This window comes from Drosophila simulans, chromosome 3L (genome assembly GCF_016746395.2).
Source record: "Drosophila simulans strain w501 chromosome 3L, Prin_Dsim_3.1, whole genome shotgun sequence".
NCBI lineage: Eukaryota > Metazoa > Arthropoda > Insecta > Diptera > Drosophilidae > Drosophila > Drosophila simulans.
The window spans coordinates 14156961-14174105 of NC_052522.2; the positions used below are offsets into that span (position 1 = coordinate 14156961).

General features: G+C 39.5%; 3 protein-coding genes across 9 annotated transcripts; 1 reads left to right on the plus strand and 2 right to left on the minus strand.

Moving 5' to 3' along the window:
- Positions 1-5368: 5368 nt before the first annotated feature.
- LOC6738034 lies at positions 5369-7197 on the minus strand. The gene is made up of 3 exons (XM_002084813.4): positions 7026-7197; positions 5804-6631; positions 5369-5565 (listed from the first exon to the last, which is right to left on the minus strand). The coding sequence occupies exons 1-3, from the start codon at positions 7153-7155 to the stop codon at positions 5474-5476; spliced, it is 1050 nt and encodes a 349-aa protein (XP_002084849.1). The 5' UTR covers positions 7156-7197; the 3' UTR covers positions 5369-5473.
- An 804-nt stretch (positions 7198-8001) lies between these two features.
- On the minus strand, positions 8002-14525 carry LOC27206406. 2 transcript variants are annotated; one of them, XM_016174304.3, is made up of 2 exons: positions 13942-14525; positions 8002-11334 (listed from the first exon to the last, which is right to left on the minus strand). In XM_016174304.3, the coding sequence occupies exons 1-2, from the start codon at positions 14087-14089 to the stop codon at positions 8369-8371; spliced, it is 3114 nt and encodes a 1037-aa protein (XP_016031849.1). In that variant the 5' UTR covers positions 14090-14525; the 3' UTR covers positions 8002-8368. The 2 variants fall into 2 exon arrangements, with proteins under 2 accessions (XP_016031849.1, XP_016031848.1); XM_016174303.3 differs by lacking the exon at positions 13942-14525 and adding an exon at positions 13043-13198.
- Positions 13883-17072, plus strand: LOC27207139. 6 transcript variants are annotated; one of them, XM_039293876.2, is made up of 6 exons: positions 13883-14015; positions 14981-15204; positions 15366-15556; positions 15768-16078; positions 16250-16339; positions 16589-17072. In XM_039293876.2, exons 3-6 carry the CDS (start codon positions 15379-15381, stop codon positions 16901-16903), a joined length of 894 nt encoding a protein of 297 aa, XP_039149810.1. In that variant the 5' UTR covers positions 13883-14015; positions 14981-15204; positions 15366-15378; the 3' UTR covers positions 16904-17072. The 6 variants fall into 6 exon arrangements, with proteins under 6 accessions (XP_039149810.1, XP_039149811.1, XP_039149812.1 ...); XM_039293877.2 differs by having other exon boundaries at positions 13932-14015; positions 14965-15204; XM_044923043.1 differs by lacking the exon at positions 13883-14015 and adding an exon at positions 14769-14941 and having other exon boundaries at positions 15092-15204.
- Positions 17073-17145: the final 73 nt, after the last annotated feature.

Here is a 17145-nt window from a genome sequence, read left to right on the forward strand (position 1 = left end):
TGACCAAGTGTCATAAATAACTAGCTTAAACAGCTGCAGTTACAGTCTACGGCAAAAGTATGTGTCATTAAGTGCAAAACTTACAAGCTGCAAACACGCAGCTCAACTTGAGCGAAAAAACTATGGGAAAATTGGAAACGGAGCTGGCAAGTGAAGAACGTTACCCCCTAAAGTTACCTCAATTAGTAGTTCCTTGGGAAATTTATGGGAAACCCAATAAGAACTTTTTTCCCTGGCATGCAAAAAAAAAATGTATCGAAAACTGTCCGTACAAATGAACTCGTATTTTACTATTCAAATCCTTGAGTGGCATAATAAGCGAATCCTGCAATCCGCTGATTCTTTGCCTCCAATTACTCATTAAAGTTTCAACAATACCGGGTAGCGACATACAAAAATTACGCCGCAATAAATATAAATAAGGAGTGAAAACAAATTGGGGCTTTAAAATACACCCCCAACGGCACCATCACCTGTTTTGGCCATAAACAGAATGCCAAAAAGAGCTGCCAACTCCCGTTTTTTATGGCCAAAAATGCAAATCCCCGCCAATGACTTGGCCAGGAAAAAGGCCACTCATGCAGGCCCTAAACTCACCTGGTGGTGGTGTAAATTTGGCACACCTTTCACACCGCGTCTAATAAAATATTTATTACCAGCAGGGCTAAAAAAAACAACTGAATAACCAAAAACCGAAAATGCCAACCGAAAAAGAAACGATGCAATAAAATGCCAAGGCCAAAAAAGAGGATGAGATAGAAAAGGGGGGTACACAACATCACGTACTGCGGCAATTGCTTGCTAATGCGGCAAAATGTCAAAGTTGCAACTGCAGCAGCCTCCAAATGCGTCTCGTTTCCATCTACCCACAGCTCTATGAAATCGGTGGCTAATTAAATTTATTTTTACCAAAAATAAGTCTCGAAATGCACCAACTGGAAGATGAATCGCTGGTCACGAGCATGAAATTGGCTGTGTAAAAAAAATTCAAGAAAATAAGTTATGTAAACTGCTAAAACGGACCGTTTGCTATGGGAAGATAAGTTATGCTTAACGGTCGAAATCTGTCGGATTTCTGGATTTTTTCACATTTGATTTGATTTATTTAAAGATGAAAAGTAATCAAAAATAATAAATTATTTTCTAGCGAATTATTCAAATTAAACGGATCCCTCGACAGCTGTCGATTCGGTTTGGAAATGCTAAGACAGGGCTTTGGTGTCAGTAGCATGTTGCACCATTATTACAGTGGTTATTGCAACAGATTAGTTGTGGATGCTGTTGGCGCTGTGAACATGCCACAGTTAACGAGGTGAAAGTGCTTAACGTTAATCACTAAATTGGCCTTTTAGGCAAATTTCATGAAACGTGTGGGAATATTTTGGAAACAAAAAAGGATTTGAACGTTTTATTTCATAATTTGAAGGGAACAACTTAAATAATAATAAACTAAAATCTATTCATAATATTGTATTTTGTTTAAATTATCAAAATAAAATAACATGAACATGAATAAATATTTCTTTTCAATGTTGTTAGTATATTATTTTGACCGATTATCTTGATTTATAATAACAGAAACACACTAGAAAACTAAGAAATAAAATCAAGTAATTATTTTACGTTACTTAAAATTCAAGTGCTAACTTGTTCTTCCCAAAATTGTTTCCTTCTCTAAAATCACAATATTAATTTAAAAAAAATCATTTCTTTTCACATCGGCTTTGGCAAATCATTTTTTGTTTTCCTTTCACGTAAATTTTATTTACCTTGCCCACAGTATACAAACAATTTAGCTGGCGCCATCTGTTGGTTTTTGGCTGAAGCGCCCGTCGTGTTTGGCGCGTTCTCGCTTTATCACAAAAGTTTTACCAAGATGTGTTTTTATACCTTTGCATAAAGTATTTTGATTTTACAAATTCGTTAAATCTTTTAAATTTGTTTCATTCACAGGTTTCGACAAAAAGCGTTCTAATAATTAACATTTATTCAACATACATAGCTAAATAAGTAATTCGCTGATATTAATTAATAATTTGATAAATGACTCTGTCCTTCTTTAAAATACATCCAAGAATGTGCACTCTTAATTTTAATCAATAATCCAAAAAAAACTTATATAAAAAGGGCATAGAAAATTCTGTTTTCTTTCTGTTATTCCTGCTTCGATGTGACTGTGTTGTCATCGCGTGTTCGCTAAACATTCTTGAAGTGTTTGCCGTTGTTGCGAGCTGCTAGTTGCTGATGTTGCTAGTTGCTGATGTTGCAGCTTGCCAGTTGTGTTTGCTGTTGCTGTTGCACTTTGGGCTTATCTTATTGAGGAGGCCACTGCGACGACAAGGAAGTCATTAGCAAAAGGTTAACCAACGAACTAACCTCTTTCCTGCTCCTTTTCAGTGGAAAATCTTATTTTAAAGTAAAGTAAGTAAGTTAGTTGCTAAGTAATTTCAGGTGGGAAAAATGTTTTTTATATTAAAAAACTCTCATGAAGGGCACAGAAATTTTGTGAAAACTGATTAAAACAAATCGAAAGTTTCATATTTCCGGTGAAGCTTAACTTTAACTCAATTTTGTCTATATTCAATGGGATCTCACAGACTATTAGAAATATATATTTTAGCTCATGTCCGTCTAAAAGCAAAAGTTTTGTTCAACAAAAAGGGGAAGAAAATGGAAATGCAAAATGCAGTATAGAAATCAAAAGGGAAAAGTCAGCGAAAACTTTTTGGAAAAAATAACAAGGGCAGTCGGACTTAAATCAAAGAATTTACTGTGGACATAATTATTGATATGTAGATAGGCTGGAATTTTCGTAAATTCATATTACATGCTACATCTGTATTCCATTTCGAACTTTAATTTTAATTTTAATATTATTAAACACATTTTGAATTTTGTTTCAGCTTCTAGAAATTATTGGTGCAGCCACACAAAAACAAATATTTGATTAATTTTTCTTGGTTACCACCATACTCAAAATAATATACTTAAGACTTTATAACTCATTAAAATCTCTTTGGTAGAAACGAAACTGGGCACACATTATCTATTATCACTTGTTTTTCTTTCAGTGATCGAGTAGATGAAACGGCGGAAGGAAGCGAAATGAAATTTCTTGGAGAGTGAAGTGATATGCTTAAGCAGCAGCAACAAAGCCAAAAGTGAATGAAAGGCGGCGAAATAAATGAAAATGCAAAACGGGAAGAAGTTAAAAGTTTTGTAATAAGTGCAGCCAAGAAAACCCAAGGGGCTGGTGGGCGTGGCAGGGTCACATCAAGTGCGACAGCTGCAAAGCCGCAACGCAATGAAGAAAACTTTGGTCCTGACAGCAGCAGCGCCGCAAAGTAAAAGAAAAGACGTTAGTATAGTGTTGTATACATAGTTGGGATTGTGGTTGTTGCTTGCATTCTGATCCAGAACTGAACTTCTTAATTCGTCTCGTTAGCTGAGTCATTTTGCGGTGCTAAGGGAAAAAAATATACTCACCATGTAGCTACTATGCATGTAATTCTGGTTTTTATGCATACTATGTCGTGCGAGGTGCTATATATCAAAAATCTTTTTAGGGTTAGATGATAGGTAAAAAGTAAACTAATTGGAATCAATATTGAAAACTGGTTAATTTTGCATAGGCTAAGGTAGCTCAAATCCCCTACACAAACTGGCACCTCAATCAAGCGCCAATTGTTGCAGATCCCCCTTTAAATTCCGCTTCCTTTTTTGCCACCCATGCAATGCTACTCCATCTGCAGGCCTACCCACAATAGTTAACAGCATTGTTACACTTTTAAACGGTATACTTACACCCATTCCAAGTGATTCGAATGGGTATATTAACATATGTCAAAATTAAGAACATCTTTCGTAAACTTTTCAAGCCAATCCTATTCTTAAGCAACGAAATGGGAAATTACCTTTCTTATTTGTACTTATTATGCCATGTTTAACATCATGACAAACTGATTCGCAGGGTATTTCGCAGTTCGTACCTTTGTTCTAAATGGGTCTATTGCAATGTGCGGCAAAAGGTAAAAGCGAACTTGCAAAAACCCGAAAACAAAAACCAAATGTGAGCCCCTACGATGCCAGGACTGCAGCACTACTGATATATGTACAAGTACCAGAACCACCAGCACCACCAATGGACGCCTCCTGGTCGGGACCACTGCGGTTCATTAGCGGCTCCAAATGCGATTTGTTCGCAATGCAAAGGGGCGGTGGAGTGGGTGGTTTGTTCAGATAGAGGGAGGTCAAGGGGGAGTTGATTCAAACTAGAACACATGAGCACGTAATTTAGTAGCCGCTTTAGCGCTTTTGTATGAAAATCACAACGGCAGCAGCAACAAAATCGCTGAAACTCCAACAACATACAGCAGAGATGACATCCACTTATCCCACTTCACCCAGCTCTCCAAAAGAAGAATATTTTTGGTAGGTAGTAAAAATTATCAACAATTGATTTCGAAAACAAAACACATACAAAACAAGATATTCATAATTAACCAACAGTGCAATGATATTTATTAAAATGTTATGTAGAAAGGATGAAGTTGAAAAATTGAAACTACAGTTTCACAATCATGTAAATATTGTTGTCAAAACTCTCTTACCTTTTAGGTAAAAAAATATGGACCATATGAAATGAAGTAGAATAGCTAATGTTTTATTATGTTTCCCGATAAAAACTTTACAATAAATTTGCCAAGTTGGCATCTCTGTCATAGAGTCCTCACTCCGAACGAACTCTTCGTCCGCACCCCTGCGTTGTTTATGGCCATGTGCCACATTGGGATCACATTCGGGCCACTTTTGTGTGTGGGTCCGGTTTTTGCCGTTAATTCCTTTTTATAAATAGCAGGCGATACAATACACCTCCGCCTCCCTGCTATCACGACCAAGAAAAAAAACTAATTTTATTTGTTAGTTGGGAGGTTAGTCCAGGGCAAAACTAATCAGCCTTTTCTTGGCCAACATGCAAAGCCTGAACTTGGATTATGTCCGGCCCATTTGTGTCTTCCCTTTGGAATATGTCGTCTGCTGTGGTAAATATGGCAGACTTCAGTAAAATAAATTAGATAAATCTGTTCAGATGGCACAAATGGAGTTAGTACGGAGTATTCAGTTTAATCAAAATGGTATAAATGGGCTATCCATAAATAAATTTAAACCACAATAACCACTTATTCTGGTAAAATACCCCTTTCTATAAATGTTATAGTGAGTATCGCCAATTCCAAAATTCCTAATCGCTGACATCCAACTTGGTTTCAATATGAACAAGACAACTATTTATATTTACTCAACCCAGTCAGATAAGTCCAATCAATTGCTGATAGTGGATGAATGCGAAAATAAAACCAACTGCTAATTGCGTTTATAAAAATTGATTAAAAATCGTATAAAGTCTTAAGAATACAATAGCACACAACCAGTTAGATTTGAATAATTTCCGTTTTAATGGGGACAGAGTTATTTAGTGGATCCTTGCCAAAAGAGCAGCAAGAGTCATCTTGGGATCAAACTTGGCATCGCCAGCCACAGAGATATCGGGCAGCTGATTGGCAGCTATAAAAAATAATTTTAAATTTTAAAATTGAATTTAAATTTAAATACCAAAGTTAATCTTATGAATACAAATATATTTCCCCTTATCAATGCTATGAGCAGCACTTTCATATTTCTAGAAGACATGACAAAAAATTGCACATAAAATATTTTTATGAAAAGGTAATAAAATAAATTTCTACGCCCAATTGGATTTAATTTAAAATGAGTAATACTTTTTTAAAACAATATTACTTACCCTTATCCTCAGCATCGGAAGCCACGGACACATCGGGAACCAGATCAGCATTAGCTTGGAAAATTGGCTCTACAGGGTTGGCTCCGGAAACCTTGGTCAACTGGGGCAGGGCCTTGAGACCGGCAACAGCCTGCTTGGGGGTCACATCGGCGTCTGAAGCAACGGACATGTCGGGAATAAGATCGTCATGGGCATGGGTCATGATCTCCACTGGCTCGCCTCCAGAGACCTTGGTCATTTTGGGCAGGGTCTTAAGGCTAGCAACAACCTTCCTAGGGGTATCATCAGCATCGGATGCAACGGACATGTCTGGAATTTGATCGGCGTCGGCATGGGTCATAAGCTCCACTGGCACGCCACCAGAGACCTTGGTCATTTTTGGGAGAGTTTTGTAACCGGAAACAGCCAGCTTGGGGGTGTCATCACCATCGGAGGCCACAGACATATCGGGAATCAGATCGGCATCCATGTTAGCAATAGCACCAGCGATTCTGTCCAGCAGTGGCTTCTTTAGACCAAAGGAGGCGCGCTTGGGAGTTTCATCAGCATCGGAGGCCACGGAAATGTCGGGGATTAAGCCGGCGTCAGCCTGGACAGACATATCGGGGATCTCAGCGATCATGGGAGCGGCGATCTTGGCGATCGGAGCGAACTTGAACTCTGCGGAGCGCCTCCTGGGGGTCTCATCGGCGTCAGTGGCCACCGACATATCCGGCAGCACACCCGCTTCCGACTGGACGGACATGTCGGGTACGGCGACAGCGTCGGCCAACACGGACATATCCGGAATCATGTTCTGTAATAGGATCTGCATCTTCTGGACGATGGCTAAGCGGATACAATAAAAATCATGTTAGTAATTGGATTACTTACTGCTCATTCTACAACGAGATAGAACGACTATCAGATACCATTTACTTAAGAAGGAAAAATTCAAAACACTTTGGTCATATCGCTATACTTATTAACGATTGTAGTATAATGATATACGAGTAACGGGTATATAAAGCTTTCGAGTTGAGTTGATTACCTTGTCTAGACATCTGGTGATTAGTATTAATATGTTACAAATTTCCAAATCCAAAGACATCTTGGTTTTCTTTTTAGTTAGTTTGTAAACGTTTTAAGCGTATGTATTTCTGTTCAAGTCGTTCTATCCAAATGCTAAGCGAAATCCATACAGTGTATTGTACCACCTGGTTTAACTAATACTGTCCCTTACCTTCCATCTGGGGGAGATTATGGGTAGATTGGATCTCGTAGGCCACAAAGTGCCTAGTAGGTGTGCGTGGCACGATTCCACCGCTGACTAGCGGAAGGATGAGGAGGGCGCAAATGGCAAAGAATTTCATGGTGATTTCTCGAATTCGACTGAACCCCGCGGCCACTTAAAGAGAGGTTATATAGCGGCCTTATCTGGGCACTGACTCCCTTATTTACGGCCCATTCGCGATAGACCTCTCCAGATTAGATTCCCAGCCAAATGTGCAAAAAGAGCAGCATATCGGATGGTACTGGTACCTTGTAAATCTTTACCGGTGGTTCACCCAAAACGGGAAGTATTGATTTCAATAACGTGACCATGCAGCAGAATTGCCGCTGCCCTTTTGAATTACGTTAGATCAAATTTGCAAGTTTTTTTTTTTTTGCAAATTTATTTGATTTAATGACGTTTTAATCTCTGTGGTATATTTTAGCATTACAAAATTAAATATAGAAGATATGTTATTACTGAATTCTTATGTATAGGCTTTTCTTAGCTGCGTCAGCCTATTCATATCTAATCATTTGTTATCGATGACGTGTTACTTCGTAGTTTAGTCCACGTATTTTCCTGATAGTGGTAATTGCATCAGTTAGTGTATTTTTGAACTGTTAATTCCACTGACTCACTTAAATGTACTGATAAAAACAATTTCATATTATTGATCAGTATCAAAATACTCTAAAGTTCATAGATGAAGATTTGGGAATACTCCAGAATCGGGACCACCATTTTACTAATCTCTCTGGTAGAAGAACGTCTGAGCACCCTCCAGTTTGGTTAACCAAAAAAAAACTAATTTTCAAAAGTCGCGATGGTTGTGTCGTATAAATGCACTGCAATATATTTCACTACCTAACCAAATTAGAATAATATTCTAGTGACTTTGACCTAACTATGTATAAAAATATCTTCCCAAAAAAACAAATTTAAATATTTTTTCAGTTGTCCTTTTTGTTTAACTTATAAAGGCAATATTTATTCGATATATAGAACTACAAAATGTGAAATAAAGTTAAGATTAGATTTCTCATTAATCGTTTTTGTTGTGCAAATTTTGAACAAAACTGTCGGTTTTTTTTCGTCTTAAAAATTATGAACAAAAATGGCAAAAGTTAAAAACTTTTTGCAAACAAAATCAGAAATTCTTAAAATTATATGAAACTATGAAGAATGTTTAACGTAACATTATAAGTGCATTAGATAGCTTATCAATTTTTCAACGTTTTATTTATGATTTAATTAATCTGTCTTAATTCTTTACTCTATAATCAATACTCGGCAATTGCTTTGGCCTGGGCTTAAATACCGAGTATGTCATTGTGATCCTCAGCGGAATCCACTGGCTCTCGCTTAAGGTTTTCCAGCGAAAAATCATCCGCAGCAATAGTGGCTGCTGTCTCCGAGGATTCAATTTTATTTCTCTGCAACGTCTGACTGGGCTGCTGAAGAAGGTCCTGAAAGGAGGTTTTGGTATTAGCCACCACCAAGCTGCGCTTCAGCGCCGAGGATGGCGAACTTTCTTCGCCGTTTACAGAGGGCGTTGCAGCGGGCTTGGGCTGGACAAAGTCATTGAAGGCAGATCCTTGCACACTGGCAATCTGCGGAATTTTCTGAAGCAGGGAGCCACCGCCAGTGGGCGAGATTTGCTTTTGATAAGCAGGAACGCAGCCCACGGACTTCCTTACTAGTAAACTGCCGCCTTGCGATGCGGTGACCACTTGACTCGCAGCTACGGTCGAATACCGAGGGCGTTGGGTAGGTGGCACCATTCCATGCCCAGGTGCTATTAATCGCCGCTTAAGCGTAGACGCATCCATACCGCTAGAATTGGAGTTTATAGGGCTGCCGTTAGCGGAACCTTGGCCAGCGTTTTGGGCATTGGGTGGATTGCTGCTACCGCACACGGAATACCTCCTGGAAATGGCGTACGCCTTCTCGGAGGCAGCTCCCTTGGCCGTCGTCGGTACATTGCCTTGTCCAAAGAACTTGTTGATCAATGAACCCTGCGGCCTTACAGCAGCCACTATAGCAGCTCCTTTGGGACTGACTGTTGGGGCGTTGTTGGCCACCTTGACCACACTATGGTTACTGTCAACACTATCCTTGCGCAACATTTCCTGAGGGACACTCAAGTTGCCATTCGGTTTACCACTTATAGGCGCTAACCTGAACAACCTCTTATCTAGTCCACCCGACGGGCTGGTGGGGACGATCTCTTGTCCAGTGCCTGGCTTGTATGCCCTCTGAATGACTTGGCGTTGCACATTTGGTCGGGTTCCTCGCTGTGCCTCAGGAACAATGGCACTGCGGGAAGCTGTAGCTATAGCTGTAGCTTCTCCTGGCGGTCTAATTAGGGTAACTTTAGCCGCGCTCACCATGCTGACCAGCTCCCTGACTAATCGAAGTTCCGGATCTGTAATGTGCTCAAATCCTGAAGGTGTGTTTATATTAAAATGCTGCAGTTCTTTAGACGTTGGGAAATCGGTAGCATCATCAAAGGTCTCCATCAGCGCTTGAAATACTTTTTTCTTAAAGTGCATCTTCTGACGGGGATTCATTTCCTGCATCTGGGGCTTGATCATTTCGAGAAAGTAATTGTCGGAGAAAGGATTCGGAACTCCGGTTTGAGTGCTTCGCTCAGCCATTTTCAATTGGGTCATTCCCTTGCCGACCGGAACGGATGTTCCAGCTGTGGTGGATGTGGGTATATTAGTTATTACCGCACCAGAGACACCACTGGTGGCCTTGCTGCTGCAGCTGGTGGTAGATGCATTGGGACTGTAGCTTATAACATTTACGTTTTCAGTAGTTTTGATGCTGTTGTTAGTGGTACCTTTGGCAATGGTACTGGTAGTAGCGGTGCTGTTGCTTATGCTAGTAACGATGTTGCTTTTGATAGCAATGTTGCTTATGTGGCTGCTACCACTCGCGGCGGAGCTGGTAGGCTTACTAACGGTCAAGACTTTGGTGTTTATGGGCGACTGTGGCTTGGTCTGCGTTTCCGGCGAAACTATTCGCTGCACCACAGGTAGCTTTTTGGGCGGCCTACCCACGGATCTCCTTTGTGGTGGAGCAGATCCCTGCGGGTTAGCGATCGTTGCATCGGTCTTCGGATATATCACCGGCTTCTCTTGCTGTTGAGTCTTGATTTGGTTTTGATTTATATTCACAACTGCAGGCACCTCAGGTCTCGGGTAGATGTCATCCCGATGACTTACTTCCCTGATCTGGACTTGCCCGGATGGCGGCTTGCTGATCGGCTGCGATCTGGGGACTGGTGTCATTTTCACAGGCGATGTGGAGCTCCTTACTCTGTGCACAGCCGCTAAACTCATAGATATCCTGCGCTGCAATCGCGTCACTCGTTGATCTTGGTCTGGTTTTTGAATCGGTAAATCCTTTATGCCAGCGGAACTTATTGATGCACGGGCTTTGCGACGTAGACGTCGGGATGGAGAAATGGTGTCGCTGCCTGTGACGCTTTTTTCACCATATCTACCATATTCATCGCCACTATCCTCCATAGCGTTCTCTAGAGGATCCCCGGAATTAGAATTTGAAGCCTTGGATTCAACAAACGAAGCCGTCGAATTCTTTCTGCCAATGACTAGCAAACGAGGATCTCTGTTTTGCTTGACAAAGAACTCCGGCCGGCTAACAGTTGAATCGGTGTTATTCTTCGCAGGAGACTTCTCCGGCGTAAACTCCTTTTCCTGATTCGATTGTTCCAAGTCAAAATCGAAACCTTCCAGATCGTCTAGGTGCTCCTCGTCCATGCACTCGTCGTCTTCATTATCAGACTGCAGAAAACTATCGAGTTCAGGAACCTTCTCTGGTTCGTCCGATTCCTCCAATTCATCCAACTTCTCTTCAGCACTTTTCCTCCTAGATTGCTGTTTCTCTCCGTGATTTTCGATATTTTCTCTCTTGTCTTGGGATTTTTCCTTACGAACTTGACTTGCCAGCTTGACCTCCTTAACTAACTTGCTTGTCGATGATGGGCGTTCTTTTAATAACGCCTGAGAATGGTGATCCCCACCCTCGCTGTCCCTATTGTTATCCCTGTCCTTGTCCGATAATACGCTGCGGTCGTCGTCGGCAGCCATGTCGTCAGCTATGTTTAGATGGCGGTCCAAAAAGCGCAGCTCATCGGCCAGCGGATAAGCCAATCGACGCTGGCCATTTCGGCGCCGGTTGACGTCGGCGTTGCACCAGCGGGTATAGTCATTTCGCAGCTGACGCCAGCGTCGCTTGCATTTTTCCACTGCAAGAGGAAACAAGAGGGAAATGTTGAGGCTAGGTAAGAAAATATAATACGTAATATAGATCAGGCAACAGGTAGCGGCCCAACCCTTACTTCTGGCATAACACCCCCTGAATGCCCGGAAAATTCCACTTTAATCTTAAATCATAAACTTTTTGTGCATATCAGATAAACAGGTAATAAGAGCTCAGGAATGTTTATTAATAATTGGAAGAGACACTACTTAAATCATTTTTAATTTAAAAAGTTTAATTTGCGCTTGAAAGTATGCTATGTGTGAATATCTAAATACTGAGTATTCGGTGCCGAGTACGTGCCCTGCAGCTTATACATATATACATACTTGTTTAAGCTGCCTGAAGGTAGCAGTATTTAATAATTTAGATCTACATGTATAAAATTGATTAAAATTATAAAAATAAAAGCAGTGCAGCTACAAATTTAATCGCTAGTCAATAACACCAATAACACCGCACTCAAGACACATTCCTTGTTTTTAATAAGAATATTTTGGCAATATATAATAATTTCGGTTTAAATTTATTAAAATCGAAAAATTACGAACAGTAGGAAAATTATTGGTCTTATTCGGTGTATACTAGTTATTTCCATATTATTTTTTAACAGATCAAATTTGTATGGCTCTTTCATATAGCTGGCATAGAAAGTCTTTGTTTGTAACAGTATATACTTCTACGCTGCGGAAGGTAACTTCAATTACCGCGCCTAAAATCCGGCAAACTGACTACACCTATGATTTTTTTGTCTTCTTTTTTTCTTATATTTCTTTAAAATTTAAATTCGGTGCCGAAAAGATTTTTAAATATCTTCCTGTCGACAATAGCGATCTGTCTTGCACATTCATAAGGAAAGTTAAAATAAATTTCGTGTCATGAAAACTATGCTTTTTCCTAGAAAACAATTAAAATTTTTTAAAGTGAAAAAAATAATATAAGAAATAGCATATACAAGAAAAATGTGTTGTATTGGATATTACTTTATATTTTTAAGACAAGGAATTTTTGTTATTTTAGTAGAATGCGAACGTTAAATTTTATAATTTTCCGGCATATCGAAGGGTATTGGGGAGTCACCTAATAAAAATTTTTTTAAATGGCGCGTGCGTCGCAAACAGTCGATATAAATTTACAAAACTAATCAAAAATATAAAAAAAAAACGGACTTGCGCTGCGTCCAAGTCTCTTGAATCTATATGCATAATCTGAGCCCTTTTTGTTTCTTTAGTTCCTGAGATCTCGTTATATGATCGGAATCGCTTTCTTCTACCAGTTGCATACTTTTCAACGTATCCCTTTCAACGTATACCCTTTTAATCTACGAGTAAGGCGTATCAAAATTAGTACCATCCATCTATCTGCATGACCATATATGACAAAATATGTACATACATGCATACATATATATAAGGCATGCAGCCCAAGCCTCTAAAATATGTTTTAATTTGTTAGTTAACAAACCCTGTAGATATTGCAGAAACACCTTCTTTCTTTTACCCAAACACCCCATTACTTAAGAAATAGATGTGTTAAATAATCGTGCGAAGTTTAGTAAAAGGTGTCACAAAAAACGTTGAAATAAACGCAATCAAATTGCGAATCATACTTAAATATGAACATGCACGTGTTTATGTACATATGTACACACAATAGGATTTTTCTTTCTTTTGCAATATATAAATAAAACTTACAGGAAGAAGGGTCGAATGAGACGTCCCCCATCATTGGCAATATTTATTCTGTTCTCAAATAAGAGAGCGACAACTTATGTTGTAGGGCTAGAAAAATTTGGCCAAAAGAACTTTCCAGCAAAAGTATCAGGGTCAATCGATATGCACCGATAACAAAATCAGAGATGCATGGATAAATCGAACTACCCACTCATAATATACCAATATAATACAATATACCAATTCTGTAATGTTAAATTTTACTCAGCTAATAGTCGATTAGTGTTACCAGTTTATGAAAACGCGCAGAAGAAAAAGGACTTAAATTATTTTAAAAAAATTTGTTTTAAAGCTAATAAGAATTAAATGTAATAGATTTGGCTACTCAATGGACTAGATACTATTTGTAATATTTTTAAAACTGTTTTTCTGTATTTTATTTATTTATTTTTAAATCTTTCTAAAATAATGTAATATTTAAATTTTAATGAATTATTTTGAATACGAAAGAACAAGCTTGATGGAGAAAATTATAAATAAATAATAATAACAAATAAGCAAAATAACTTGTTTATTTTTTACCATGCAATCATTGCAGTTTTCAATTAACTAAATATAAATTATTTTCCTGCAATTCATATAAATTTACAAAAATTATGCCACCGGAAGAAGCAATACAAATTTGGTTTAGCTATAATTTCTTCCCAAACACCTTCGCATTCAACAGGAGACTCGTTTTATATTCGAAATAATCGATGGCAGCTGCTATGACATGCAGACATGGCGCTGCCAACTCGCACACAACTATCGACGGCCGATAATCCGGGGACGACTGACTGTTGTGCGCGCGTTGACGCTGTGCAGCACTGGCCGAAAACTACGCAACGCCGATTGCTATCCCGCTCGCACTCACGACTCACCCGACTCGCCAACTTCGGAGGCAACCATGTCCCAGGCGTTCTCACTCGGCAGGCGCTTCCTATAGTTTTCATCGGTACGATCATAAAGCGCCGTCTGCTTCTCTACCGACCGCAGCAACAGCAGGTTCAGCTCAGTGGCGGCGCTCATCGCTAGTTCACTTTGCAAGAATCTAATCGAGAGAGCTCGCTTCGCCAGGAATTTATCGGTTTTGTGTGGCAGCCAGTTATGCTACAAACGCAATTCACACAATCACAACACACGCGCACAGCAGCTGAGACTAAAAACGCTGACTGACTGCGGCGAAAACTAAAAACGAGTGTTGAGCACACACACACAGCCAAGTGAGAGTGGAGCAGAGAGCAGCACCTTTCGTTGCAGGGAAAAGCGAGTTGGCAGGCCTAACGGTCGTGACAAGGGGTTGACCAAGGTGGCCCCGGATAAATTTATTTTTTACCTGTCGGGCTTGACTATAATATGTTTTAAGGTTTTTAAATTATTTTTTTTTACGCGTTGTTCGTAATTCTCTAAATCGCTCAAACTTGTCTTTCAGTTCATTTAAGATTTATCTTATATCTTACAATAATGGCAGCCGGTACAATTATGAAATATTCGATTTTATATATTAATTTAACAAAAATCCTAATATTCGTGAGTAAATTTCTAATTTACAATATTTAGGGCTTGCCGGTCATTAATAGGTTGGTAAATGAGTTGGCAGCTCTTACAGCGATCGAATGGCCCTGCCAACACCAACTGCTGTACTTTTGCCTGGCAGTGCTGTCTTTATTGAGTGAGTGTGCCTTTCATAGTGTGTGTGAGATCCAGTGGCATGTCAATAAGTTGCGCTCTCTGAGAGGGTTGTATGCTTCTCGAATGGTAACCCACGCTGCTTTGCCAAGAGAGCGACTACGCCTCTGGCTTTCAGTTTGTTGTGGCCCCTTTATTTATTTATTTTGCCGGTGGTTTATATTCTCCTCCCGTTAAGATTCAAATGTCCAGGTAATCAAATCGAATCAATCTAGTTCTCCTGTGCTTTAGAATCAAGAACAATTGCCATTTGAAATTGGAACATTCATTTGCAACTGCATCACTTGTGGGCAACAACACGAAGTTCTAGCGTTTATAATTGCAAAACACTTGTGACAGCAGCAACTCCCGCGTGCACGGAAGCAAGAAGCGACTTGAACCCCAGTTTAATAAGCGAAAACTCGTGATAAAAGCACTGACATAGATTAATTGCAGCATTTTTAAAACCAATTCAGGTAAGTTTAAACGAAAGATCTGGTTTCAGTAAAACTAACTGTTGTTAAAGTCAGAGCAGAGAAGCAAAGTGGCGGCAAACAGCTGTGCCACGCGCAGGCGACACATGTTTCGGTTTCGAGTTCGTGTCTTTCACTCTATTAATTAAAATTTGCTTATTTAGTTTCATATATAAAATGAATACACGCCGTCGGTCCATAGCTCCACCACAAAACGTTTACGCCATTAATGCCAGAATATGTAATTTGGTGAAACTACATCCTTGTCTATACGATCGTCACGATGACAACTACTTGCGGAAATCGACTGTGAAAAATGCGTGGAAGGAAATATCTAATGAGCTGCGAATTACGGGTGGGTTATTATTTCTATTTCGACAATTGCACGTTGGGTATAGTTGTTTATATCACACATTAACTAAATTTGTTTTAATTATTAAATTTAAATTTCATTAGAGTATAATTTTATAAGCGCCGATTTTACTATGTCGATACTAACATACATACATATAAAATATTACACTTTTGTCATGTTCTGCTTCATTGAGTGCTATTGATCATTTCAGTTGAAAGCTGCAAGGAACGTTGGCACAACATTCGCTCCAGCTATGGCCGCTCTATTAAGCAGCATCACGGTGAGAATACGTACTATCTTAAAAGCGAGCTGACGTTCCTGCAAAGGCACATTACTCCCGGAGTTCCCTTTCCGCTCAGAGGTCGTAGGTCAAGACCCAGGGCTCAGATGGAGCACGACGAAGCAGATGTCAAAACTTCCCTAGAGGCAATCCTTGAGATGGTGCACTCCCCGAGCTCTCTGGATTCGGAGCATGCGCAGAGCCGCCACAGCACCGACTCTGCATCGGCGACGGAAGTTGAGGTGGGAGCAATACTCAGATGCATTTTGCACCGTTATAAACTATACTTCAAAGTTAAATTTAAAGTTAAAGCTATGCAAATTAGCTTAGTTTTATATTGTCACCCCGTTTTTATTTCAAACCTGAAATTTGTATTTATAATTTTAATGATGCAGTTTCATTTCATCCTTCAGACATCACAATGTAATAATGATACATCATCAATCATGGATTTCGAGGGCACGGTACCTGCAGAAATGCGCACAGTGAGCGACAGCGGGAAGGTGGGAGCAATTATCAGATCGATTTTACCCGATTCAGTAGTACACAATATGTGTATCAGTAATATGTATCCGTATCTAACCATTTAAATTTATCTAAAATAATAATACAATTTTCTCTTAGAGAAAATGTTTTTAAATATACTTTATATAGAGTGCTACCTTTGCTTGAATTCCCCAAAGTATCAATCTTTTAAATGTAAAATTTAATTTGTACCGCGTTATTTATGATTTGTTATTTTTTTATTTCAGACATCAACCCGCAGTATTGAAGCATGGCCAATGGATTTCGATGACGCATTCCTGCATGGACTGCGTCCCGAAATCAAGCACATGAACTTCAGCCAGAAGCTGTACTTCAAGCGTCGTGTGTACGACCTGCTTGGCGAGATATTCCATTCCGAGGAGTCAGCCTCACCAACACACCCGGCGCAGCCGCATCCCAGGGAGAATGTCAACGGAACGCTATCCACAACCTCGTGTCCCTCCCCGGCGAATCCACTGCAGCACTTGGGACTAACGTTGCAGCTGCCAAAGCGGGTGGCCAATGCAAGCCAAGATTTGTAGCTTGCGAACTGCTCATAGCAAAGCTTTAATCCACTGATATCGAATTTATGTACAGTACATAGGACAAATAACATTTTAAATTGTTTTTAGGAATGTCCCCATAATGTATAAACAGCCTAATGTGAAGTTGACATAAAAACTAAATAAATGAATTTTTGTAAATTCAAAACTAGACTCAATTTTTGTGGGAAGGGAATAAATACAAACTAGACAATTTAAAAAAGTTACATTAAGGTTAATTT

Coding starts and splice junctions, on each gene's coding strand:
- LOC6738034 (XM_002084813.4), bottom strand. CDS start 7,155: ATGAAATTCTTTGCCATTTGCGCCCTCCTCATCCTTCCGCTAGTCAGC. Junction 6,632..7,025: donor TAATCTCCCCCAGATGGAAG/GTAAGGGACAGT, acceptor GTATCCGCTTAG/CCATCGTCCAGAAGATGCAG. Junction 5,566..5,803: donor TTCCGATGCTGAGGATAAGG/GTAAGTAATATT, acceptor TATTTTTTATAG/CTGCCAATCAGCTGCCCGAT.
- LOC27206406 (XM_016174304.3), bottom strand. CDS start 14,089: ATGAGCGCCGCCACTGAGCTGAACCTGCTGTTGCTGCGGTCGGTAGAG. Junction 11,335..13,941: donor CTCCGAAGTTGGCGAGTCGG/GTGAGTCGTGAG, acceptor TTCCTCTTGCAG/TGGAAAAATGCAAGCGACGC.
- LOC27207139 (XM_039293876.2), top strand. CDS start 15,379: ATGAATACACGCCGTCGGTCCATAGCTCCACCACAAAACGTTTACGCC. Junction 16,079..16,249: donor CATCGGCGACGGAAGTTGAG/GTGGGAGCAATA, acceptor TTCATCCTTCAG/ACATCACAATGTAATAATGA. Junction 16,340..16,588: donor CAGTGAGCGACAGCGGGAAG/GTGGGAGCAATT, acceptor TTTTTATTTCAG/ACATCAACCCGCAGTATTGA.